The following is a 25,612-nucleotide window of genomic DNA, read 5'->3' on the forward strand; positions in this document are numbered from 1 at the left end:
GCAGACCCGCCCGCCAGCTCACACCTCTATTAAAACCCTCGCTCACCCGGGGCTCCTATATACGGACAACCACTAGCGTGGCCTCTGACTTCCCCTCTCCCCGCGCGGGGTCCCGGGAACCCCCGGGCCTCCCTGGGCCTCCGTGGCACAGCGGGAGGCCGCTCGGGGAGCTAAGATCCACGCGCGCCGCCGACCCGGGCTAGCGAGACGCCCGGCCCTCTCCACGGACACCGAAGCTGGGCCAACGCTCGCCTTCCCGTCCCACAGAAGCGCAAACAGCATATAAAAAACTTCATATGTTTTAATATGGCCTCGGTGGGACCTAGAGGGGCGCGGGGCTCGCGCCCTACCCCCGCGCCGCCGCCCCCATGCACCCCAGCGGGGGCGGGGCTGGGGCTGGGGCTGGCGGGCCGCTGCTACGCAGGGCAGTGCCGGGGGCTTCCTAAGCGACATAACATGTCTACGTGCGTAAGTAACGGTACTTAAGGCTCTGCCGGGCCGCCCACCCGGCACCCGGGTCACGCGCCGCGCTGCAGGCGCTCGCGCAGGCTCTCGGCGCAGCCGTGCAGCCCCATGCGCTCCAGCGCCCGGTACACGGCGTCCAGCCCCGCCGACTCCTGCTGGCGCCAGCGCTTGAGCATCTCATACTGCTGGTCGCGGAAGCGGTCCACCTCCACCTCCACCGCCTCGATCTCGGCCTCGCGCAGCCCCAGCGTGCGCACGAACTCCTTCCAGCAACGCGCGGGCACCGCGTCGATCACGTCGTACAGCTGCGGGCCCGGCTGGAGCACGGCGGCCTCCCGGCCCGCGGCGGGCGCGGGCGGCGGGCCTGGGGGCCGTACGGAGAGGAGAGCAGCGCTAGGGCGGATGGACCCAAGGCCCCGGCCTTGGTCAGGGCCGAGGACAGGAAGTGGCTTCCCCCAAGGAAGCCCCACCCCTGGCCTCAGACCCGGGGGCCGAGGGTTCAGGCCCCAGGTCACGCAGGCCCCTTACCGAGAGCCGGGCTGGGCAGCCAGTTCTTGACCCAAGGGTCGGCAGGGCAGGGCGCCTCCGGGGCCTGGAAGGGGCCGGGCATCCAGCTGTTGGCGGCCAGGGGGCCGCTGGGGAGCGGCGGGAGGGAGTGGGCACTGTCCTGGAAGCGGGAGAGAGTCCGGCCGGCCCGCCACTGCTCAGCAAGGCCCGGCCTGGGGTCTCTGGCGGGTCCCTCTGTCGTGCCCCCTGGGTCGCCCACCCAACTCAGCTGGGCCGGGTCTGGTACCAGGGCAGAGCTGCGTGCAGCCGGGGCGCCCCTGAGCGCCGGAGCTCCAGGCAGGCCAACCTCCCAGCGGCCGAGGCTGCCGTCCAGCCGAGAGTCTTACCTGGGGGGGCAGCAGCGCCTCCGTCCGGGCTTCCTCTGCTGAGAGACCGAGTCCAGTGAGAGCCGCCGGGCTCCACGGGCCCCTCTGCACAGCCCCTGCAACCCCTGCCCCCACGCCCCCTTCTTCGCCGGGGCCCCAGGCCTGGCCGTGCACGTGGGCGTGGACCTGCACACACTCACCGGACTCCACGCGGCCGGCAGCGTGGCAGCGATGGTACGTGTAGATCAAGGGGGCGCCAAGCAGGAGTGGGACCACCAGCACTGCCAGGAGCACCTGGACCCAGAACACTAAAGGGAGCAGCAGGTGGGTGGGCGGTGGACGCCCCCGACCACCCCCCCGCGCCCCGGCCAGCACCACCTACTCTGCCTCCAGCCACACACCGACGCACAGGGTTTGGGACAGCTCCCCAGGGTGATCCTGCAAGGGGAGCGGGAGGGGTGGGCAGGGGGCACGCACTGGGTCTCTCCCTGGGGCCCTCACTCCCCCCAGGAAGTTCCCGATAGTGCGGACATGTGCCTGGAGTCCGAAAACACGGCATCAAACACTCTGCGGCTGCCAGTGAGAGCCGCTGGGTCAGCCCTGGAGCGGCTGGAGCCCAGCACAGTGGGGAGACCCGGGTTTGATTCCCAACATCCCAGATGGTCCCCTGAGCACCACCAGGGGTGATTCCTGAGTGCAGCCAGGAGTAAGCCCTATACATCACCAGGTGTGACCCCCCCCCGCAAAAAAAGAAAAAAGGGCTGGAAATGATCCGGCCCCTCGCACGAGTGAGGCAAGTGCTCCCCACCGGACCACACCCTGGCTCCGGGGTCCTGCTGCTCCTGCAGAACAGCACCTGAAACGGTGCGGCTGCCCGTGGCACATTCCTGGGCCAGCAAAGGACCGGAAGAACTAAGGCCCCGCATTTCATGAGAGGGGACCCCCCACCCAGGTGATGCCAGGATCCCCCGGGAGAGAAGCAAGACAGTCAGCGGCTCGGCTCCAACCTGGAGCTGTAAGCAGAGGCACCCCGGCTTCCTCTTCCGGTTCAAGAGTGTTGAGCCCCCTCTCCCCCGCAGGACCCCGGTCCCTCCCTGTCTCTCCGCTGCTCCCAGCCTCTCGTCCCCGCGGCCCAGGGCGGCCAGGCAGTTACTTGGGGCAGGACACGCATTCCTTATCGTGTTCGTAGAAGCCGTCCAGGCAGCCCCCGCACTCCTCCTGTCCTTGGGAGACTGCAGGCAACAGATGGCGCGGGGGACCCGGAGTGGGGGGCGGCCAGCGGGGCGGGGCGGCGTCCAGGGGGTCTTCACAGGCTGCCAGCGGGCGGCGGTTCAGGGTCCCACAGTCTGCACAGGGACTGCAGAGGAGATGCTCCCCCGGGTCAACACAGCCATGGTCCCAGCAGCTCGGGAACAAGCCGGGTTTACAGCCACAGACGGTGTTGGCCACGGCCGAGCAGTTCCGCACAGTCATCTGCAAGGCTGGGCGGGGACAGGGACCACTATGGAGGGGGACGCGGGCAGGGGAGCCCAGAAAGGCTCCTCAAAAGGAAGGGACTGCGGGGGGGGCGGAGTGATAGTACAAAGGCCAGGCCGACCAGGGTTCGATCCCAGGCATCCCATAGGCTCCCCCAAGCACGGCCAGGAGCAATTCCTGAGTGCAGAGCCCGGAGTCACCCCTGAGCATCGCTGGGTGTGACCCAAAAAGCCAAAGGGAAAAAAAAAAGGAAGGGATGGGTAGGGATGAGTAGGGATGGGTCGGGGTCCCCGTGCCCCAGGCTAAGGCGTGGACACACAGGAGGCTCTGGGGGGGGGAGCTGCACCCCTCGTGCCTCAGCAGCCCTCAGGGCACCCCAGCCTGGCGCCCGCTGCCTCACCTTCCTCATCACAGAACCGGCAGCGGGCACAGCGCTCGTAGTGGTGGTTCTCCTGGGCCATGTAGGTGCCGGGCTGGCACGGAGTGCAGGTGTGGGTGTCACAGGGCGGCGCGCAGGGCCGCTGCAGGAAGTGCCCTAGAGAACCGGCACCGGGCTTGGCCGGGGGGCTCTCCTTTCAGTCTCCCCTGCCCCCCACCACGTACCCTGACCCCCACGCACCTGCTGGGCAGCCCTCGCTCAAGGGGCCGCTCTGGTGGGCACAGTCGCTGCAGGGGGCGCTGGCAGCACCCAGGGCACGCAGCAACAGCACGGCCTGGGGGACAGGTGGGGGCTCTCCCTGCAAGTCCCCCCCAGCGCAGGGCCCACACCTGTACCCCGGTGCTCGCGGGTCCGTGGGCGGGAGGGTCCCCCCGAGGCCCAGGCCAGGCTCCGGGCTGCACCCCCTCTCGGCTGCGGCGGCGGCCCCGCCCGCCCAGGAGGCTTCTCAGGAAGGGCGCAGCCTCCGGGCACCGCCAGCGGGTCGGAGCGACGGCCCGGCCCGACCCCGGCCCGGCTAACCCGCCAGCGGGGACCCCCTCACTCACCGCCGCCAGCGCCGCGCAGACCCTGGGCGGTGGCTCCATGGCCCTGGGCGCGCCACCCGCACACGCGGGCCTGCCCCGGTCCCGCGCCCGCGCGCGCCGGCCCCGCCCCGCAGGGGAGTCGTGGGGGCGGAGCCCCGCGGGTCCCCGGGAAACCCCCGCCTCCTCGGCCGCTCACCTGGGCAGCGCGCCCACCCCCGCCCGCCGGCACCTGCAGCCACCCGGCCCCGCCCCGGGCAGCCCCGGGGGGCTCCGGCGGGCCCCCGCGCCCATCCCGGGGAGCAGCGCGCCCGCCCGCCCGCCAGCAAAGGACTCTCGGAGCCGTACGAACAAATCTTTATAAAAGAACGAAGCTCAATAAATACGCAGCGCGGCCCGGCCGGCGGCGGGCCGGAGGGGAGGGCAGGCACGGGGGGCGCGCCCGGCCGGACGGGGGCGGAGGGCGCGCGGGTTCCTGCCTGTGGCCCGGCGGGCGGCCGCGGCGGAGAGGTCAGGGGCCGGCCAGCTGGGAGGAGGGGCCGGGGTCAGCGGCCGGGCCTCCTCCGCGTCCGTTCTCTGGCAAAGTGCGATCCGGCCGGAAGGTGGCGGCGGGGGCTCCCCGGGGGGCTGCTCGGGACCCAGGCTCAGACCTCCCTGCAGGGGCGGGGGAGGCGCTCAGGGGCCGCTCTCTCCCCCAGCGGACTTCCTCCCGCGCCCACCGCAGGCTCCGGCTCCCAGGCGCTGGGATCTGAGCCCCGCCCCTTCCTGCACCCCGCCTGGGGTCGACTCAGCCCCCCACCCCGCCCGCAGGCCCCGCCCACCTTGGGTCTGAGACTCAGCCCCGCCCCCACACGCTAGCTCCCGCCCGCCCAGCTGGGGTCCGTCCGGTGTCCCTGCGGCCCACTCCTCCGGCCCTGCCACTCCGGCCCGCCCGGCCACTCACGAGGCAGTGAGCGTGGAGTTGAGCAGCAGCGTGGTTCGGATGCGGTAGAGTTGGGTCAGCGTCAGCTTCCGGTGCTGGGGAGAGATCCCTGCGGGGGGCTCCGGCTGGGCCCGGGGAAGGGCCCCCTGCGGCAGCCCTCCGAGTCCATCTGAGCAGCTGGCCCCACTCTCTAGCGCTGCCAACGGGGTGCCGCCGCCAGGGCTCCGCATCCCCTGGCTGTGCCAGCTGGACCCCGCTCCCGGGGAGCCCTGAGTCCTGGTGCCAGGGCCGGCGGCCACCAAGCACAGTTCCGACAAGCTGCGGCTGGGGCCGGGGGGCGCCCCGCGGGCGGCCGCCCCGCTCAGCAGCTGGAGCAGGCTGGCCTCAGACTTGGACTTGAGCAGGTGGGGCGGGCGCGGCAGCAACTGGACGGGGGTGCGGCGGCGGAGGCGGGGCGAGGGGGGCGGGGAAGGGGCCTGGGGCAGCTCGGGGCGCACGGAGGCTGGCTCCGCCCCAGGGGCTGCGGCCACAAAGTCTTGCAGGGAAGAAGGGGAGAGGGTGCCGTAGGCCGAGTCCATGGAGCAGGAGCGCCCGTCCGCGGCGCCCAGAGGCAGCAGCTCGCTGGTGGGCGTGACGGATGAGGCTGTGGTCCCCAGGGAGGTCTCGTCGGACTGGGAGCTGAAGGGGCCGCCCTCGAATTCCGGGGTGGATGGCGTGGCCCCAGGCTCCACCACCACCATGGCCAGGGTCTCCGTGGAGCCGTCGGAGGCACTGCGGGTGGGAGAGTGTCAGAGCAGGGCCCAGGCAAGCCGCACAGCCTGGGTGGGCAGCGCCGCTGGCGGGGAGCACGGGGGCGGAGCACGGGGCGGCCAAGCTCTCTGCGTTCAGGAGGGACAGGACAGCGGGGAGGGCACCCCAGACGGTCCCCCAGCCTGCCAGGAGTGGCCCCTGAGCAAGCCAGCACCCGCAAACAAGACCAAAATAAGTAAAAGAAAGTTCTCTCAGCTCCTGGCCGCAGGCACCGGGACGGGCCGCGAGGGCTCTCCTGGGAGGGCGGGGACAGGCGGCACCGAGGCGGCCGCGAGGGCACGCATGCTCAGAAGCCTGTGCACCCCGGGCCGGAGGCAAAGTCCCCTCCTGGTGCGTCGCACCCAGAGACCCTTGATTTTGGTTTCTGGGCACACCTGGCGGTTTCAGGTCTTACTCCCGGCTCTGTGCTCAGGGCTCACTCCTGGGGTGCTCAGAGGGCCGTACGGGATGAGGGCAATTGGGAAGGCGCGGGCCAGGGCAAGCACCGAAGGTCCACGCTACTTCCTGGGCCGCAGGGGATACGGCCACACCCGCCCCCGTCAGTGGCCCCGGAGTCAGAGGTCCTGGGCGGGCCTGCTGGGGAGGGCGGGCGGGTGGGCAGTGCTGGGCACGGTGGTAACTCCTGCGTGGTTATAATACTGGGGGGGTTGCCGGTGCCGGGGGGCGCTGTGTACCAGTGCTGGGAACTCGGGGAGGCTCCACCGTGCTGGGATGCGGGTGGACCAACGCTGGGGGTGCTGGGAATTTTCTGGGTGGGTGTAATTCTGGGGGTGCAGCAGGGCTGGGGTGAGGGTGCACGGGGCGGCCGTACCAGTGCTGGGAGTCCAGGCTGTGGGTGCTTTTGCGCAGGATGGTCGGGGAGCTGGCGGCCGAGGCGCTGCTCTCCCCGCCTTCCTCCTCCTCCTCCTCCTCCTCCTCTTCCTCCTCCAGGCTCTGCAGGCTGGGCTGGCCGCCGGGCTGCTCCTGGGCCCGCAGCTGCTGCAGCTGGTTCTGCACGCGGGGGAGGGCGGGCTGTGAGCCACCGCTGCCGCCAGCGGCCCCGCCCAGTGCCCCCCCCCACCCCCCCCGCTCCCACCTGGGCGTTGTGGATGGCATCCACCCAGCCCCGGCACAGGGCCTGGCCGCTGGCCTGGAACGTGTAGGCCCCCACGGCGCTGTGGAACTCGTTCAGGTGGATGAGAAGGAAGGAGCCTGTCGGGAAGGCGGCCGCGTCAGTGTGCCCGCAGCAGCCCGGAGCTGCCTGCCCGCCTGCCCGCCCGGGCACGGAGCCGCCTCACCAGGGTCCCGGAGCTCCCGGCACACGAGCCTGTCCACCAGCAGCGGTGGCCGGATGACCTTGGTCCTCTCGGCCTTCTTCACCGCCTTGGTCACCAGGAGCAGGTCCGTGAAAAGGAAGCAGTACACGTCCATCTGGGGGGAGGCCAGGGGTGAGGGCCAGGGGACTCAGGCCGGGCCCGTCAGCCTGTCTGCTGCCCGCCTTCCCCTGGGGGTACTCAGACTTGGAAACCAGCCCCCTGCCTGGAGCGGAAGGAAACGGAGAGCGGGACGGCTGCTTCACTGACTGCCACTGGGTCACCGTACAAGGGAAAAGAAGGGGTGACCGCCAGCCGGCGTGACCTGAGCACAGAGCCACGAGTAACCCCTGTGCATCACCCGGTGCGAGTCCCAAGTCAAAACAACAAAAGCGGGGGACTCTGGGGCCCCCAGCGGGTCCTGCAGCAGCGGACGGGCGAGCAGCTCAAGAGTGGGGGTCTGGCCGTCCTCGACCCGCTCGGGGACCCGCCCCTCCCTCTGGGAGCACAGGTGGCCTCTCGGGCAGTGCCCCAGCTCTGCCATCAGGGCTGGCGAGATGCACACAGCAGCAGGTCGCCCGCCTCGAAGACGTTTCAGCCCGACACACGCTCACGTGCAGAGGGGCAGAGACCGAGCAGGGGAGGCCCCGTCCCCAGGCCCACCTTGCTGTCCTTGCCCTCCTTCATCCGCAGGCTTCCTTCCAGCAACAGCTGACGGGTCTCCTCCGGGGAGGCGCCAGGGATGGGCGCCGTCAGGTCCAGACGCAGGAATTCCTTCAGGAGCTGGGGATGGGGCCCGTGAGCTCAGGAGTGGCGCCCCCTTGGCTGCCCAGAGCCCCCGGGTAGGGGTCACCCTGCGCCGCGGCCGGCACCCACCTTGTCCACCTCGTCATTGCTGCCCTCCACCACCTCGTAGGCGTCAATGCGGCTCCCCACAGCCGCCAGCCGCTGGCGCTCCTGGCGCTGCCGCATGCACGCGTTCACGTGGTGGATGAAGCGCTCCACCGAGTCGATCTGGGCACGGGCCACGGGGCCACGGAGAGTTCAGGCCCCAGGTCGGTGCCTGTGTTTAGGGGCCCCGCCGGCTACCCGCTGCCCTGATTACCATGGTGACCACAGCCTCCTTGGTGCGCGGCTCATCCGTCTTCCTCAGCACCGACTTGAGCAGCAGCGGGTACTTGGTGAGCCGCTGGTGGGGCTTGGCCAGCATGTCGCTCAGTTTCAGCCGCTGGCACTGCTGATGCTTCTCAGCCCACTGGCGGGAGAGGGGAGGTAGGCGGGGCTCAGGAAAGGCCACGCCCCTAACAGACCACGCCCAGGGCGGGGGATACGGCCAGGCTCCCCATAGGCCCTTGCTCAACATGCCATACCCACTCACAGCAGGGGAGTGGGTGGGCTCATGATAGACCCCGCCCCCACCGCCTCACAAGGAGGGATGGGCGGACTCACAATAAGCCCCGCCCCGATGTGCCACACCCACCACGGCTGTGGGCAGTCTCACAATAGGCCCCGCCCCATGCACCACGCCCACAACAGGGGATGGGAAACCTCGCAATAGACCCCGCCCCACGTCTGTCCCACCCAAGGGAGCAGGGGAATGTGGGGGACAATAGGCCCCACCCCCATGTATCCCGCCCAGGGCAGCAAGGGAATGGGCGGGCTCGCGATAGGCCCCGCCCCACGCAGCAGGGGAATGGGCGGGCTCGCGACAAGCCCCGCCCTACAGAGCAGGGGAATGGGCGGGTTCGCGACAAGCCCCGCCCCATGCAGCAGGGGAACAGGCGGGCTCACGATAGGCCCCGCCCCACGCGGTAGGGGAATGGGCGGGCTCACGATAGGCCCCGCCCTACAGAGCAGGGGAATGGGCGGGCTCGCGATAGGCCCCGCCCCTGCAGGGCGTGTGGGCGGGGCCCTCACCGTGACGTAGGCCCGGAACAGGTCGTTGTCCCGCAGCAGGCCCCGCATGTACTCCATGCAGCCTTCCTCCTCCATGCAGTACCGGGTGTAGGGCTTGAAGAGCGAGCCGAACTGCGCGGGCACAGCATGCGGGCTCGCTGCGGCGCCGCCCTTCCTCCTGCACGGCCCCACCCAGGTACCGGTCCACCAAGCTCAGACCGATGCCCCCGCGTCCCGGGGCCACCATACCATTTTGAAGCCCTTGAGGAAGTCGCCGGGCTGCATCAAGGCCCGCGTGCGCCGCGCCTTCTCCAGCACCGGTGCCATCACGCTGGCCCACAGCCGCCGGTGCAGCCTCGCAATCTCGGGGATGTTGCTGAACAGCCGCTCCGCCTCCACCTGGGGCGGTAGGTACCATGAGCCCCTCCCTCCCGCAGCCCCGCTCTGCCCACTCCGCCCGGCCCCCCGGCCCTGGGCACCTCGCACAGCAGCCCGGACTCTTGCAGGTTCAGAAGGCAGCACAGGAACAGCTGTGGGGCGCGGAGAGCTGCAGTGTGCATGGGGGCGCTGGCCCCAAGCCCACCCGAGCCCAGACCCCCTTGTCCTCCCTCCGGCTCCCAGGAGGCGCTGGAGAGAGCCAAGCCTCCTGAAGCCCCCCTGAAGGGCGAGCCCACCGCCTTGCCTCACCCAGGAGGACGCTCTGGGGGCCCGCACGTCTAGCAGTCCTGCCCGGATTTGGTGCCACCTGTCTTTCCTGCCATGCCAGAGCTCAGCACCTCATTGGCAGGGCCGGTGTTCGCCCGCGGGGCTGTGCGGGCGCCGCCCTCTCATGGCACACTCCCCCCACCTCGGCCTGTCCTCTCTCCAGGTTTTCATCTAAGGGGGCACTTTCCCCGATCTCCCGGGCCGGGGACAGGTTCTCCCGGGACACGAGGTCCAGTGCCCAGCAGGCGTCGGGCCTCACTGCCGAGTGGATGCGCCAAAGCCTGAGCCTGAGCTCCTTCGGGGCCCGCCCCGCGGCCCTGGGCGCTGCGGCCGGGGCACTCACGTTGGTGATGACCCGCAGTTTCTTGATGTAGGAGGCTTCGGTGTGCAGGAGCTCCCAGACGGCCTCCTGCTGGTGGCTCTGCCGCCGGCTCAGCTTCTGCAGAACGGGCGCCCCGCGTGGGTGCAAGGCAGGGGAGCAGCCCACTCTGGACCTTGCATCTGGCGGGGACCCAGAGGCCCCCCAAGTCCTGGCCCTGCCTTTCCCACCAAAACTGCTCAACGAGGGCGGGAGCGATAGTCCAGCGGGGAGGGCATTTGCCTTGCACGTGACCAACCCGGGTTCGGTTCCCAGCATCCCACAAGGGTCCCTGAGCGCCTAGCCAGGAGTACCTCTGGGCACCGCCAGGTGTCGCCCCAAACCCAAGTAAGTAAAGAACTGAAACTGAAATGCCGTACATCGTTTCAGCCGGCCTGCTCCCCAAGGCCAGGGTCAGTGAGGAGGCGGGGCAGGGCGGCGCAGGCAGCACCCACCTCGTGCCCGTCGATGAGCTCCCGCCAGCTGTCCTCCAGCCACAGGCAGGCCTCGTCCTCGTCCTCGTCCTCGTCCCCCTCCTCCTCCCACGAGTCGTGGTCGAAGCGCAGTCGCCGTGGCAGCCGCGGCAGCCCGAAGAGCCCGTAGGCATGCAGCTTGCCCTCCAGCTGCTCCAGCTTGTCCACCTCCTGCCCAGAGGCCGGGTCAGGGGCCAGGGGTCAGGTCCCGGTCGGGAGCCAGCTGCCCACCCACCCCCACGGCCCACGGCAGCGTGTACCCGGCCGAAGGCGCTGGTGCTGGGGCTGGAGCTGAAGAAGCCGCTGAAGCGACTGGCCGCCCGGTTCTTCCAGCTGTCACTGGGCAGAGAGCAGCTGGACGGCACGGGGGGCTCCTGCCCAGGGATGCTCGCCTCCCCCAGGAACTCGGACATGTTCTTGCGGCGGCGGCCCGGAGCCTGGGCAGAGGGTGGGCATGGTCAGGGCCTCACAGCGCCCCCCGGTGGGCCCCGGGAGCTTGGCCAACCTGGGCAGAGGGTGGGCACGGTCAAGGCCTCACAGCGCCCCCCAGTGGGCCCAGGGAGCTCGGCCAGCCTGGGCAGAGGGTGGGCACGGTCAAGGCCTCACAGCGCCCCTCAGTGGGCCCCGGGAGCTCGGCCAGCCTGGGCAGAGGGTGGGCACGGTCAAGGCCTCACAGCGCCCTCTGGTGGTCTCGGGGAGCTCGGCCAGCCTGGGGGACGGGACTGTTTCTGGCGCCAGACCCTGCAAAGCCGGCTCTCAGCACACAGCCCAAACTGCCCAGGGGGTGATGGCTTTCAAGTGACACGGGGGCACTTACGCAGCAAGGGACCCAGTGTCCCCAAGATGAAGTGCTCACACACACACACATACTAATGCACACACATTCACATGCTCTCTCTCTCTCTCTCTCTCTCTCTCTCTCTCTCTCTCTCTCTCTCTCACACACACACACACACACACACACACACACTCTCCTACACATTCCCGGGGCACTGGGAGGTTCCAAGGCCAGACCCACTCTTGAGTCCAGATGGTTCCAGAGACGGTCCCTGGCTCCCCAAACTGGCCCCATGCCCAGAGGGGGAGACCAGCACCCCCAGGAGCGGATGGCCAGGGGCTGACTCCCCCTCGCAGCCCCTCCTCACCAGAATGTCCAGGTTCTCCCGGCGGCTCTGGGGGTCCACGCGCTCTGGGGCGGGGGGCCCAGCGCCAGCTGGCCGCAGGATTGGCAGGCTCAGGGACTTGGCGTCCTTCACGCCCTGGTCCACCTTCCCCTCGTCCCCGGGCTTGGCTGGGTCAGCAGGAGAAACAAGGAGAGGCTGGAGGACCCTGGTCCTCTGTCCTCGGGCGGCAGCCCCGCCCGCCGCGCCCCCACACCCGCAGGTGACGAGGCCGCCCAGTGCCCGTCCTGCCCTCCCGGCCAGCGGCTCACCTCTGACCCGCAGGTAGTGCCCCCCGAATCTGTAGGCCTCGAAGGTGAGGGACAGTGGGGTGTGGGACTGGTCCAGGTAGATGTCCGTCCTGCCCAGCGCGAGGCCCTTCCTCTCAAACACCGGCTGCAGCACCTCCCTGGCCCCGGACACGGGTGAGGCGGCTGGGGGACCCCCGTGGCCCCGGCAGCCCCCGGCCCCCCCAGAGCCCCTACCCCAGAGACTTCTTCCTCATGGCCGGCACGATCTCCATCTCCACGTCCACGCTCAGGTCAAACTTCAGGGTGAAGCACTCCTTGCTCGGGTCCTGGGCAACGGGGCTCTCAGCTGCGTCCCCCCGCCCGGCCGCCCGCAGGACCCCCGCAGGGGAGTGGACGCAGGGTCTCCCCAAGGCGGGGAGGGCGCCCCCGAGGGCCCCCCCGCCTTCCGGAGAACCTGCCCGCAGGCCCGAGAGGAGCCTTACGTCCGTGTGTCTCCTCCTCGCCTTCTTCTTGGGCAGCTTCAGGCCCGTGCCCCTCCGATCCCTGCCAGTCAGAGCGGGCAGAGGTGGGCGCCTGGCAGGGGGCACGGGAGCCGCACTCCACGGCGCCACGCCCGCCCTGCCGCCACCCCCCCTTAGCAGCCACCCACCCTCTGCCGTCCACGCAGACTTCTTCCTCCTCCTCCAAGTCCACTGCAGGGCTGGTGCGTGGGGGGCACGAGCGTGTGGACACGTTCCGGGCCAGGACGGAGCCTACGGGGTGAAGCAGGAGGGAGGGTCCCCGTCCGTCTCCTTCAGCCCGTTCTAGCTTTCTAGCAGGGCCAACCCTGGCACCGCCAACGGTCCCCAAGGCACCCCCAGGGGCCACTCCAGAGCCAGGGGTAGTCCCTGAGCACTGCCTTGCGTGACCCCGAGTAGGGGAGGGGCGGGAAAAGGCCCAGGGGGTGTCCAACCCCGCCCCAGTTCCAGGGGGCCTCTCCCTGGGACCAGAACGCCCCCCCGGGCCTGTGGGGGAAGGGCCCCGAGTCCTCAGCTCCCCCCCCCGCCCCCACGCTGCCGCCACACCCAGTGTCCCACGCTCCCCTCCCCTGCTCCCCTCCCCCGTCAGAGGCGACAGTCCTTTTGTCCCTCTGACCGGCTGGGAAGGAGCCCAAAACTCACGTTTCCTGCCGAGCCCGGGGTCCTGGGAGGCGGGCCTGGGTCAGGCCCCCACTGGCCAGGAAGGGCTCCCTCTGCCCCGCCCCCATGGCAGGGCCTCCTCTGCCCCTGCCCTGGGGACCCGCAGAGCCCTCCCGCAGGCAGCAGCCCACAGGGACGGGTGTCCCAGACCCTGAGCGAAGGTCCAGAGCGGGGAGGCCGGGAGGGGGCCCACCTTGCACGGCTGACCCGCACCCGCCGTCCCCCTCCCCCGCCCCGGCCCGTCAGCAGTGACCTCTGGGTGCAGAGCCAGAAGGAAGCCCCAGCACTGCTGGGTGCGGCTCAGGAAAACAACAAACAGATAATTAAAAGCAAAGGACAGGTCAGAAGGCAGGCGACTGGACAGTGCGGGGCAGGACGGCGCTGGGTGCAAGAACTGATTAGGGGGCGGGGGAGGGCAGGGGAAGGAAGAGGCGGATGGAGGTGACGTGGGGACAATGGCTGAGGCGCTTTTGGCGGCAGGTGGAGCAATTAGCCATCGGTGCCAAGGGCCACACCCACGCGACCTCGACCGTCAGTCTGGCTTGGCTCCCCCGTGGCTCTGTGCTCGGGGTCACTCCTGGTGGTGCAGGGGCCGGGGCCGGAGAGCCGGCCAGCCCTGCCCCTCCAGCCCTGCCAAAACCGCACACTGTGGTTGGTTTGGTTTGGGGGCCGTGCCCAGCAGTGCTCAGGACTTACTCCTGGCCCAGTGCTCCGGGATCACTCCTGGTGGGGCTTGGGGACCATTAGAATCGCCCTAATGGTAACTTCTTCTTAAATAAGCAAAGGGTGGGCCGGGAGGGGCCAGGAGGCCCCGCGCTCACCTTGGGGGGGCAGGTCGAAGCGGACGCGGCCGTCATAATGCATGGCGCTGTGGAGCTTGTCGTCACAGGCCTGGCCGAGGCTCAGGGGGCCCTGGCGGTGCAGCTGCTGGCAGTCGGCGTGGGGGCATTCCTGCGGGTGGGGGAGCGGGGGTCGGGCTGGGCCCACTGGGGGGCGCCGCCCCCCCATCCATGCCCCTCTCCGGGTGCCCGGGGCCCAGCCACGCACCAGGTCAGCGTGTCCCTAGCGGGACACGGAGTGAAGCCGGGCCCTGCCCGAGGGGCACCGTGAGGAGGTCACGGGGAGAGAGCTGGGGCGTGTGAGCGGCGGGGGGTGCTGCCGGCCCCAGGCGCCCCCGGGCTGGCGCGGCTGCTGCCGGCCTGGCCCAGAGGAGTTTCGCCTCCTGTCCCCGTGCCGGACTCTAGCTCTGGCTCCAGCCCCCACTGCCGCTCTCACCCACATCGCCCCACTCCGTGCCAAGGGCCCCGCGATGTGGCCTTCGGCAGGGACGTGGCCCGGGGGCCTCCCCCGCAGGCTGTCCCGACTACGAGGAGAAGCTCTGACTTCCCAGGCTGATGGCGAGGCTCGCTCAGGGCCTGGGGTGGAACTGCACAAAGGGCCAGCAGAGGGTGAAGCCACGGGCAGCCGGCACAGGGAACCACGGCCAGAGGCAGCGCCCCCGGGCAGAGCCCTGTTCCCAGAGGCGGGTGGCAGTGCCCACCCCCAAGCCGGGGAGGTGACGAGCACCCATGGGCACGGGCTTGGGCGGTGACAGGGAAGACTCCCAGTGCCCCGAGAGGGACAGATGTGTGCTGGTCACACCCCACCCCAGGCAAAAATGACACAAAGGGTGCCGAGGAATAGGCTAGCGGGGAGGGCATTTGCTTTGCATGCGGTCGGCCGACCCAGGTTCGGTCACTGGCACCCCATATGGTCCCCAGAGCACGGCCAGGAATAATTCCTGAGTGCAGAGGCAGGAGTAACCCTGAGCATCACCGGGTGTGGCCACATCCCCCTAAAAAAGACACAAACAATGTGTCATTTCTGTCACTCCCGGAAGTCGATGAGGTTCAGTCTTGGTGCAGAGCTTGGGGTCTCCCCGAGCCCCATGCCCGGCCCTGTGGGTCACCGTGTGACTCTTCCTGCCGCCCCGCCCCACTTCCATCTCTGTCGCTCTTCCCAGCCCTCCTGCCAGCTCAATCAGTGACTCAGAACGGGCTGTCCCCACCCTACCGGCACTGGGGACCCTGCTAGGACTCACACCTCCACCCGCTGGCTGGCGGCTCCCACCCGGAAGCTCCGTGCATCCCAACGGCTGCAGGCCCGCCCCCACTTCTGACTCACCTGGCCTCACCCACTCACCTCCTGTCCGCCCGATTCACTCAGCTCCCCCCCACCCCCTACCCCAGGCCCCGCCCCTTCCATTCAGCACCGGCCATCAGGCCTCGCCCACTCACCGCCTGCCCCGCCCCCCGATTGACTCAACACCAGCCACCAGACCCGCCCTGACTCATTAGACCCCCAACTCACCGCCTGCCCCACCCACCAGCCACCAGACCCCGCCTCGGACTCATTAGGCCCCGCCCCTCACCTCCCGCCCCGCCCCCTGATCCGCTCTGCCCCAGCCACCAGACCCCGCCCCTTCCGTTCAGTCCCGCCCACCCGCCTCCTGTCCCGCCCCCTGGCTAGCTCAGCCCCGCCCACCACCACCCCGCAAGGAGGGTCCCTGCGGGGTTCGGGCGGGTCTCCGGATGGCACAGGTGCGGGCACGGCGGAGCAGGGGGCTGAAGGAAGGAGGGGGGGAGGTGGGTGACCCCCACGGTGGGCCGCGGTGCCTCTCTGCGGCCCTGACTCCGTCCATCACCGCCCTGTGCTCTCGGGCTGTCCCCTGCGTACCCCGGCACCTGGAAGGGCACCTCCCGCCTCCCTGTCTCCGGAGGGCTGAGGACCCCAGCCAGGACCACGGGCTCCTCCTAGGAGGCGAGGAGTCGGGTCATCCCGGCCTTCCAGAGGACGTGAGGCTCCGAGAGGCTGAGTGATTTGTTTAAGACCACACAGCCAGTGGCCATCCAGGGCTGTCGGGCCCCAGACCCTCACCACGTTCTCCCCGTTACTTGGCAGCGCGGAGAGGAGGAAACCAACTCGTTTCACGCTCCACGCGTGGATCCCTGTGGCCCCAGCAGACAGAATGGGGGTGAATTAGAGGTGGCCAGGGGCGTCCGGGCAGGCCACCGTGGGCATCTCAGCCTGCACACCTGACTCCAGGGTGCCGGCACTGTGCCCAGGGGTGGGGGCAGGTGGGGAGGGCAGGGGACCCCTTTAAAGGCCGACAGGGGCTCTGTCCACCCCGTCATGCTGCCCACAGAGGGTCTGGCCCTGCAGTGCCCGGGGAAGTCCAGCCCCTCTGCCGGCTCCACCTCGTGGCCCGCCCCTCCCCCAGGCTGGCAGCCCTCGTGGCCCCGGCCCCTCCCCCGTCAGGCGCCTCAGGATGTCCCCAGGAGCCTCAGAGGCGGTGCCAGGCAGGCGCTGGGCGCTGGGCTGCCGACCGCGGTGTGGGGTGATCTCATCGGGTCCCGGGGTGGCCCGGCCCACCCCCCTGTCCCTCCTGTCCCCTGGGCCAGCGCCGTGTGCCAGGGCTGCGCGGAGGGCACACACAGGGAGCCTGCTGGGTGCCAGGGCTCAGGGGCCCGGGGCAGCAGGGTCAGGGGCTAGGGGAGTCTTGCTAGTCACTGGGGGGTCCCACGGGCAGCGAGTGGGGCCCCGGGGCCACTCCAGCCGGCCGGTGAGCACCGGGTCCACCGGGTTGGGGGTCGCCAGGACACACCAGCAGCGCGCGGAGGCCGGATGGTGCCAGGGACGGAACCCGGCCGCGGCATACGCAGGGTGCGACACTCGGCCCACACCTGTCCCCAGGAGCCCAGACGGGTGGCGACGGGAGGGCCCTCGGGACCCCCGTGCAGGCGAGGGGGCCCGGCCGGGCCAGCGCCACTCACAGCCCCAGGCCCCGCCGCCCCGGCCACTGCCGCTGCCGCTGCCCAGGGCCCGGCTGACCTCCGCTCCGGCCACCCCCTGCCCCCGCCCCGCCTCACGACACCAGGCGGCCGGGGTCTACTCACTGGATGCAGCAGGCCTGTTTGAGAACGTTCCAGAACCCCGTGCCCTCCGCCCCCACCCTCAGCCTTTCTCCCGAGGGCCGGGCGTCGCCGCTGGGTGGGGGGCGGGCGGCCCCCTTCGCCGGCCCCCTGCGCCCTCCAGGGCACGGCACCCGCCGGGGGCGCCCGGCTCCAGCGGGAGGGCCGGGGTCCCTGCCCGCGGCGCCCCTCCGCCTACCTGGCCTGGCCCGCGGCGGGCGCGACCCCCGGCGCAGCGCTGCTGGGCGTCCCGGGGCGGCGGCGCGGGGCCGGGCCTGGACACGCCGGGGCCGGTGCCCATGGCGGCCGGAGGAAGGGGCCGGCCACGCCGCCCGCGGACACCGCGCCGGCCGCTTCCTGCCATTGTGCGGCCGCGCCCGCCGGACACCGGGACCCCGGGGGGCGCCCCGCCCCCGCCGCCGCCCGCAGCGCCGCATCCCAGACCCTCCCCCGGGACGGACCCCCGCCCCACCCCGCCCGCCCCGCGGGAGGGGCCCCCAGGGCGGGGAGGGGACGCGCCCCCCGCTGCCACCCGCGCCTCCCCCACCCCCGCCGCACATCCGGCGCCGGGCGCACACGCACACGCACGCACACACATGCACGCACACAGCGGACACACGCACACGTACACACGCACGCGCGCACACGTGCACACATGCGCGCACACGCGCACACACAGTCTAACGGGAGCACTCGGGACCCCTGTCACCCGCACACTGACGCACACACGCACAGTCTAGCCCCGCCAGCCACCCCCACACAGTCCAGCCCGGGCCCTCCCCCGCCTCCCGGGACGGGAGACACACCCCCGAGCAGCCTCCCTGTCCCCTGCCTGCGAGCCGGACGCTCCAAGTTCAGGTCCACTTCAGAGCGCCAGTGCGCAAGCTGCGGCTGCCGCCAGGGGGCGCCGGAGAGAGGCCACGGGGCTGGCAGCTGGGGGCGTTCCCCTAACCCCCCTCAGAGAGGGGGTGCTGCGTCCCCACCCAGGGCGTGGGGGTGCAGTGACAGGCAGGACCGAGACCCAGCCACCTGACCTGGCCACTCGCAGGGAGAGAGGGAACAGGCGGCCATCAGCCACTCCCCCAAGCGGGTTGCAGGGCCGTGGGGGTAAGGGCAGCGGTCAGTTAGGGCACATCCACTGTCCACCTGCAGATCCTTGGAAAGCAAACCCGTAAGAGCTGGAAGGACAGAAGGACAGCTGGGCAGCAAGGGCACTTGCCTCGCACGCGGGACCCCACGGCTCCCCGGAGCACCTCCAGGAGTGAGGCCTGTGAGCAGAGCCAGGACTAAGCCCTGAGCATCACCTAATATGACTCAAATTATTTTTTTTGGTTTTTGGGGTCACACCCGGCGATGCACAGGGGTTATTCCTGGCTCATGCACTCAGGAATCACTCCTGGCGGTGCTCGGGGGACCACATGGGATGCTGGGATTTGAACCCGGGTCAGCCGCGTGCAAGGCAAACGCCCTACCCGCTATGCTATTGCTCCAGCCCCACGACTCGAATTTTTTAAAAAAGTGACCGTGGCGCCATTGGTCACCTAAAAGCCCAGAGCAAGGCAGGAGGCGGCTCACTGGGGCCCAGACTGTGCAGCCGGGGTTGTGCCAGCCCCAGGTGGTCCCCGACACTGCTGCGCGTGCCCCTCTATAAAAATAAAACCCTTTAGCAGCAACCCCTTGCTTAGAACAGACTCCCACCAGGGCTGCCTCCTGGCTGGAAAGCTGGCCTCCAGCCCCACAGCCCGGCCCCGAAGCCCACTCGGCAGCGGGACCTCACCCCTGCATCTCTGGACGCCCCGCCTGGAACCCCAGGACTCTCCGGTCCCCCAAGGTTTGGCAAGTTCGGAGCCACAGCTACCTCCCTGGGCTGAGAGGGCAGGGGAAGGCACAGGTCTTGCACCCAGCGAACACAGGTCCGACCCTCAGCATCACAAAGGGTCCCCCGAGCACCGCCAGGAGTGATCCCTGAGCACAGAGCCAGGGGTAAGCCCCAAACACCAATAAACTGTCACTGTCACTGTCATCCTGTTGCTCATCGATTTGCTTGAGCGGGCACCAGTAACGTCTCCATTGTGAGACGTGTTACTGTTTTTGGCATACGCCACGGGGAGCTTGCCAGGCTCTCCGAAAGGGACGGAGGCAAACGCCCTACCCACTGGCTATCGCTCTGGCCCCAATAAATAACAAGTAGTAATAAACAAAAGCTACCTCCTGGGGCCAGAGAGACAGTACAGCAGGGAGGGCACCTGCCTGGCACACAGCCCACCTGGGTCGGGTCCCATATTGTCCCCTGAGCACCGCCAGGAGCGATTCCTGAGTGCAGGGCCAGGAGTGCTAGGTCCCCTTCAACTGGTGCCAGAGATGACTTCAGTCTGGGCTGTCCCTGGAGCCTGGCAGGCCGTGTCCCTGCTCGCCGTGGCGCTCTGTGCCCACCGCAGGGTGAAGGGACGCTCCTCGGCAGGGGAAGGGGTGTCCCCCTGACCCAGCACGTGACCCCGTGGCCCGCAGGCCACATCCCCAAAGGTCCTCTGCTCCCTCGGAGCCGCCTGGGGCAGGGCCTGCTGTCCCCAAGCAGTGTCCACCTCCAGTCTGGAGGGGGGAGGGGCTGGATGACCCGTGTCCCGGCAGCTCCCCCAAACCCGCCTGGGCCCAGCTTTGTACTCCCTGGGGAACTGTTACTAGCCCCAGTGAAGAGACAGAGAAACTGAGGCTCAGGAGGAGTTGGTGGGATGGAGGCGTGGGCTCTGGACATCTCCCAGTGTGCTTTGGGGGGCCGGGGGCACAAAGGCCAGCTCAGTGGTGGTCTGGGGAGCAAGACTTGGGGTCGGGGAAGATCCCGAAGTTGGCTTACAGGGGTTCCACCCGCCTGGGGTATCCAGGTCACCTCGAGACCACCGGGGCTGGGCCGGGTGGGCCACGGCAGGTGTGGCAAGGAATGACAAGGCCTGGCAGGGGGCTGGTGCCCAGGATGTGAGGGCAGAGCCCAGACCCACCCGGTGGTCCCTGGACCGGGGGAGGGGGGCTCTGCCCTGTCTAGGGCAGGGTGGGGCACGGCCCCTCCCAGCCCGGCCCCGGGCCCGTGAGTCAGGACCGGCCTGTTGAGACGGATTCCCGGAAACCAGACGCTGGGAGAGATGAATAATGGGAGTCTCCGAGCAGGACCCCTGGGGCTCCCCCCAGCGCCCCACACGTGGGAGCGTGTGCAGACACCCCTGCCAGGCGCCGGCCGGGCCCTGCACGGGGAGCACCCACCTCGGGGCCCCGGAGCCTGGCGTCGGGGTTCCCTGGCTGGAGGGCACCCGCCCAGGGCACCCCCACCCAGCTCCACACCCCGGAGCTGGCCGGCCCCGAGGCTCCACCTGGCACCTTGGCGCGGCAGGGCGCGGCGGGCGGGCGAGCGTGGGCAGGCGGCGGGCGGGCGCGGCTGCTCTGCCGGGTGGGCGGAGCCTCCCCCAGGCCCATGGCTCCACCGCCCTCCCGCGCCCGGGGGTCCTGCCCGCGTGGGAATGGAGGATGGAGGCGCCTCTCCCGCCGCTGGCCCTCCACCCTGGAGCCCCTGCCTCCCGCTGGGGGAGGGTCCCAGGAGGGGGGGAGGGGCAGGCCTCTGGGCCTCAGTCTCCCCCGGCCCAGGGAGGCTGCGGGTGGTTCTCTAGAGTTTTCTGAACAGGGAGCCGGGGGGTTCTCAGGAGACCCTCAAAGGCACAGTAAGACCAGAACCACCCTCTCAAACCCACCCCGCCCCCGCCCCCTCCCCAGGCAGTGCCCCGAGCCTGGCCTGCCCGGCGCGCCCTGTCCGCTCCAGGACCCCCGCGCCCCACACCCGAGGGTCCGCACCCAGCTCCACACGCTGCTCCCCACGACGCCCCCGGGCAGCGGGCCCTGGGGGAATAGCAGGGTGGGCATGCCCTACCACTGGGACGGGCCTCTCCCCTAACCCCCTCTCGGCCCCTCCGCGCCCCACCTCCCCTCCTCTTCCCCTCCGTTTGCCCTAAACACCAGGGGCTGGGTCCCGCACTGCACCCAGCCCGGGGAGCCCCTCTTTCTCTGCCCGCACCTGGCAGGGCTGAAACAAGGGCCCCTCGGGCCGCCCCTGTGCTCAGGACTGGGGGACAGGCAGCGTGTGAGGATACTGGGGTTCGCCCTAAAACAACTCCTGAGCAACGGCCAAACCCCCACTGTCTGGGGGTGCGGGAGCCCCCGAGAGCCAGAGGCCTGGGGGTCCAGACCCACCTGCGTGTCCCCCTGGGAGACCCCCGGCGCCCCTCCCCCTCACTGGGCAGCGCCCACGCACCAGGGAGGCTGCTGCCGGGGCCTCCCCCCGCGCCCATGACTCGGCCTGTGTCCGGGACCCCCCACACTGCTGCTCTGGCCTGTCCCCTCTGTCCGGCTACAGCATCTGTCCACAGCTGGCCAGCGGCTGGAAGGCCAGTCACCCCGGGAGCCCCCGAGTCTGCCCTTCTCAAGGTCCCCCCAGAGTCCAAAACTGCCCAGACAAAGGTGTCGCCTTCTCGGTCACACCTGGACCTCAGCCTCACTCCAGCTCTGCCCTCCTGTCCACTCGCCAGCTGGACGGGCTCGAGTGCTTCGGGGACAGGGCGCTCCCTGCCCGGCTCTCGCGGCTTTCCTGGCTCCTTGGGCCCCTGGAGGGGGGCAGCTCTCTAGGGCAGACTCGGACCCCTTTTGCCCCCACCCCGGGGTACAGTGATGCCCAGGCAGGGCGCGGTGCTGAGCCCCGGGTCTGAGGTCCTGGGTTTGGTCCCCAGCACGCGAGGACAGCAAACACGAGGCCAGAGAGACAGCCCGGAGGCGGGGGCGCGCCTGGCTCCCTGCAGGGTGCCGGGCCCCCGCCAGGGGCAAGCCCTGAGCACGGCACAGCGGGGAGGGGAGGGCGTTCACCTTGCACGCCGCCGACCCCCGCCCAGCCCCCCCCACCCCCAAGCTCACCAGGGGTGGTCCCTGAGCACAGAGCCAGGAGTAAGCCCCGAGCACTGCCAGGTGTGGCCCAAGAAACAAACCCCACAGCCAAACCCGGTGCCCGCGCAGACTGAGCAAGCTCGGGGCTCGGAGCTGGGGAGCCCAGACACAACCTCCGCCCCCGGCTGTCCCCAGGGAGGTGGCACGCCCCCAGGGACCTCACGCCAGCCAGCACCCCGGACTCAGGCTGCAGACCCGGCCGGTGGGCGGGTCAGGAACCCCAGGCCAGCTGGGGCGGTAACGCCCAAAATCCTCTCCAGAACTCCAGACGGGGAAACTGAGGCCCCGAGGGCTACCGCAGAGTGGCCAGGGGGCAACAGCGGCCCAGCCGCACCCCACCCCGCCCCGGTCCATTCAGCTCGGGCTCCCTCTCCCCTCCCCACCCCTGTGGCCCCAACACCTCCCTCTCCGTTCACTCGGCAGTGCCTGCCTCAGTACCTCCTCACCCTTCAGGACGCCAGCTGCCTCCTTCAGGAAGTCTGCCGTGGTTATCCTCCTCCCCCCCCCAAGTGAATGCCAAGGGCAAGAGGAAGGAGGAAGGAGGGGGGCTGAGTCATTCCAGAAGCCCCGGCTCCGGCTCCGGGAGAGACTCCCGAAAAACCTCCAGTTGGCCCGGAGGGGAGGTGCCCAGCGCTGCTGGAAGCTGACCCAGGGCAGGCCACCAGATGCCGTCTGGGGGACCGACCCCCGCCAGCTTCCTGGAGGGCCCCCGCACCCCAGACGCAGGCCAGACGCTCGCGGCTGATTGGGTGCTGGGCCAGTGACGTCATCCCCAGAGGCGAGCCCCAGCCCACCAGGCCCCCTGCCAGGCTCGCCACGGACACTCTCTGGGCCTCAGCTTCCCTCCGTGGGGTCCCGGGGGAGGGGCACCCCAACAGGAAGGTGCTCCCTCAGGACCCGCCTCGGCAGCTCTCGGTGCTCTCCGCCCGGCCTGCTCACCCCTGGGCAGGCCGGCCCTGTCCCCTGCGTGGCACTCCCCCTTTCTGGGCCGCCCCGACTCCTACTGCCCCTCCAGGCTTTCCCTTGCCCCAGAAGTCACCTCCTCCAGGGATGCTCCCTGATGCGTCTCTCCCATGCTGTGAGTGTGCGCCACTCGCCGGCTGCCCTGCCCGCGCTCCCACGGGACCGCCCACCCCTTTCCTGCACAGTCGGGTCCTCAGCGCCCAGCTGTAGGCGGGGGCCCCCCGGCTGCTGATGTTCAGGCCATCGGAGCTGGCGCTCGAGGGGGGGTCCGTGGTTGTCTCGTGGCCCCCCCACCTCCTCGTGACTGCAGCCGCGTGAGGGGGGTTCCCCAGGGATGGGCGCCCGGAGCGGCGGAGACAGTGACCGAGAAAAGCCAGGGCCCAGGGCTCCGCAGGTGTCCACGGCCTGTACAGCTGAGGCTGAGGCCAGGCGGATGCCACCAGCCCCCATCTGGGCACGCGGCAGCCAGCCAGCAGCAAACCCCCACGCTGGCGCCGTCCACGCCAGAAGCTCGTGTGACATCACAGCCGCCCCCTCACCAGGTGACCACGGCAGCTGGGCGCCTCCGGCTCCGCGGCCACCCCCAGAACAGTTCCCTCCACACTGCCGACTTCCTGTGCAGGGCGATGAGTAAGGCCCCAGCTGGGGGCTGGGGGGGCAAGAGCGGAGCCCCGGGGGGAGGAGGGAACAGCGGCGGGCACTGGGCAACCCCCCAAAGCACTGCAGGCTGCGACCCCAGAGCACAGGGCCAGAAGTGGCCCCTGAACGGTGCTAGGAGTGACACAAACCCGACACACACACACACACACACACACACACACACACACACACACACACAAAACCTGCTCCGGCCCAGGAGATGCCGCGAAGGGCTGTTGGGCAGGTCGCATTCCAGACAGTGCACGGCCACCGGGCACCGCCAGGGACCCCTCCTGGTCCCCGCCCCCGCCAAGGAACCAAGCCCGAGAACAAGAGCCCCCGCTTGGACAGGGCAGCCTTGCACAGAGGGGACCTGTGCACCCCCCTGCCCTCCCAAATGACAGAATAACCACCCAAGGAGCAAGAGGCTGAGCGGCAGTCCAGCAGGTAACATGACTGCCTGACCCAGGCTCCAGCCCCAGCACCCAAGGGTCCCCCGAGCCCCGCCAGGAGTGATCCCTGAGCACAGAGCCAGGAGTAAGTCCTGAGCACTGCTGGGTGTGACCTCCAAACAAAACAATGAAAATTAAAAATAAATAAATAAAACAACAACAAGAGCGGGAAGGGGCACAGACAGACAGGACAGGGCAGGGCGCCTGCCCTACGTGCAGCCGACCCCGGCGGGGTCCTCCCGGCCACACACAAGGCCTCCCCAGCCAGGGGTCAGTCCTGAGCACAGAGCCAGGGACAGCCCCTGGGAACTGCCAGGAGTGGTGCCCCCCTGCCCCCCGCAGTGCAATGCCGACGTGCCGGCACCAAAGCTTAAGGAAAGAAACTCTGGGAAGCGAAGGGCTGGGGCTGGGCGCCCGGCTGGCCGCGTCCCACCTGAGCTGTCCGAGGCGGGAGGGACAGGACAGGGCAGACCCGAAGGCCCGAGGGCGGAGGCCCAAGTGCTGGGGCTAGGTGGGGCCGTGATACACGCCGGGAGGGCCGGCCTCGGCAGTCACAGGCCAGGCCAGGCCTCAGGACCCTCTCGCCCTCTCGGCCCTTCAGCACAGGGGTCTTCCCAGCAGCGCCCGGCCTGAGCTCAGCCCCCGAGGCAGGATGCCCAGCCCAGGGCTGAGCCTGGCACCCAGGACCCACCCATGTGTGGCACCCTCAGGGCCTGCCTCTCTCCCCAAAGCGTGCCTGGTCCCTGTCTGGACCTGAACTGGGGGCTGGCACTGGGCACGGTGACCAGCTGGACCCTGGCACAGCCTATGTGTGTGTATGGGGGGGGGGTCCCGGCCCATCCATGACGGGGCTGCTCCAGGGGAGGGCAGGGTTCTGCCAGCCCGGCCCCGTGCCCCCAACCAGGGCAGCCCCTTGCCCCTTGAACCCTGCCTGGCGCCTGCCAGTGCCCAGATGAAGGGGCATTTGGACTGGGTGCCCCCGCCCCACGCCTACCTTGGCCACCTGCCCCTTCTCTGCGCAGCCGGGGTCCTCGCTGCCCAGTCCCGGCTCCTCGGCCAGGCTCCCAGCGTCTGCAAAGGAAAGGGTTATCAGCGGGTGGGGCCGGGCTCAGGGGACGCCGAGAGGTGGGGCAGCTCCTGGGCGGCCTTCAAAGGAGGTCAGTGTCCCTTTCTCTTTCAAATGCCAACTTATCTGCTCGGATCTGTTTGCCCAGGGCTGGGTTCCCCAGGGGAACCACAGATTCCAAACGGCTCTGGGTACAGGCTGCCCCCCTTTGTCCACTTGTGGGGGCGGTGGAGACGAGACCGTGACCTTGGGGGGACCCCGAGTTCCTGGGGACCCCCTGCAGGGCTGCGGGGAGGGGTCCAGCTCCTCGGCTGCCCCTCCCTCCACATCACCCCTAGGGCTGGGTCCCCCCGGCGGGGAGGGGCCTCGCCCGCCGCCTCGCTCGGACCTGGAATTCGCGGCCTCGCTTCCGAGGCGGGGCAGCAGCCGCGGGGGCGGCGGGGCCCGGGGCGCGGGGTCTCCTGAGCCCCAGTGTGGACCCCCGGCGGCCGCCCCGCACCCCGCGCGGGTCCGCGCCCGCGGAGGGGGCGCCCGGGGCCTCCCCGAGCGGGGGAAGCTGCAGGACCCGCGCCCCCGCCCTCCCGGGGCCTGCACGGCGGGGCGCCGGGACCCCCACTCACCCATGGGGCGGCCGCCGCGGCCGGGACGGGGGCGCCGTGGGGGGCGGCGGGGAGGCCCGAGCGCCGAGGCGGCGGGAGGCGGGGCGGGGCAGGTGGGCGGCGGGAGGAGCCCGAGGGGCGGCCTGGGCGG

General features: G+C 70.2%; 2 protein-coding genes across 10 annotated transcripts; both read right to left on the reverse strand.

Moving 5' to 3' along the window:
• Positions 1-292: 292 nt before the first annotated feature.
• Positions 293-3,970, reverse strand: TNFRSF25 (TNF receptor superfamily member 25). Of its 5 annotated transcripts, none has more exons than XM_055137586.1 (8): positions 3,433-3,970; positions 3,214-3,348; positions 2,491-2,818; positions 1,720-1,775; positions 1,538-1,645; positions 1,359-1,393; positions 994-1,057; positions 293-829 (listed from the first exon to the last, which is right to left on the reverse strand). In XM_055137586.1, exons 2-8 carry the CDS (start codon positions 3,272-3,274, stop codon positions 519-521), a joined length of 963 nt encoding a protein of 320 aa, XP_054993561.1. In that variant the 5' UTR covers positions 3,275-3,348; positions 3,433-3,970; the 3' UTR covers positions 293-518. The 5 variants fall into 5 exon arrangements, with proteins under 5 accessions (XP_054993561.1, XP_054993559.1, XP_054993560.1 ...); XM_055137584.1 differs by having other exon boundaries at positions 994-1,132; XM_055137585.1 differs by having other exon boundaries at positions 1,359-1,396.
• Positions 3,971-4,115: 145 nt separating this feature from the next.
• PLEKHG5 (pleckstrin homology and RhoGEF domain containing G5) lies at positions 4,116-25,612 on the reverse strand. 5 transcript variants are annotated; one of them, XM_055137563.1, is made up of 22 exons: positions 25,483-25,612; positions 24,791-24,867; positions 13,640-13,769; positions 12,290-12,392; positions 12,123-12,183; positions 11,875-11,966; positions 11,662-11,798; positions 11,375-11,520; positions 10,490-10,666; positions 10,212-10,400; positions 9,742-9,837; positions 9,173-9,223; positions 8,943-9,092; positions 8,715-8,825; positions 7,903-8,052; positions 7,674-7,811; positions 7,461-7,580; positions 6,783-6,915; positions 6,581-6,696; positions 6,317-6,495; positions 4,717-5,466; positions 4,116-4,427 (listed from the first exon to the last, which is right to left on the reverse strand). In XM_055137563.1, exons 1-22 carry the CDS (start codon positions 25,484-25,486, stop codon positions 4,418-4,420), a joined length of 3,120 nt encoding a protein of 1,039 aa, XP_054993538.1. In that variant the 5' UTR covers positions 25,487-25,612; the 3' UTR covers positions 4,116-4,417. The 5 variants fall into 5 exon arrangements, with proteins under 5 accessions (XP_054993538.1, XP_054993541.1, XP_054993540.1 ...); XM_055137566.1 differs by lacking the exons at positions 24,791-24,867; positions 25,483-25,612 and adding an exon at positions 22,181-22,450; XM_055137565.1 differs by lacking the exons at positions 24,791-24,867; positions 25,483-25,612 and adding an exon at positions 22,189-22,208.

The sequence above is a fragment of the Sorex araneus genome, chromosome 5, assembly GCF_027595985.1.
Source record: "Sorex araneus isolate mSorAra2 chromosome 5, mSorAra2.pri, whole genome shotgun sequence".
Lineage (NCBI taxonomy): Eukaryota > Metazoa > Chordata > Mammalia > Eulipotyphla > Soricidae > Sorex > Sorex araneus.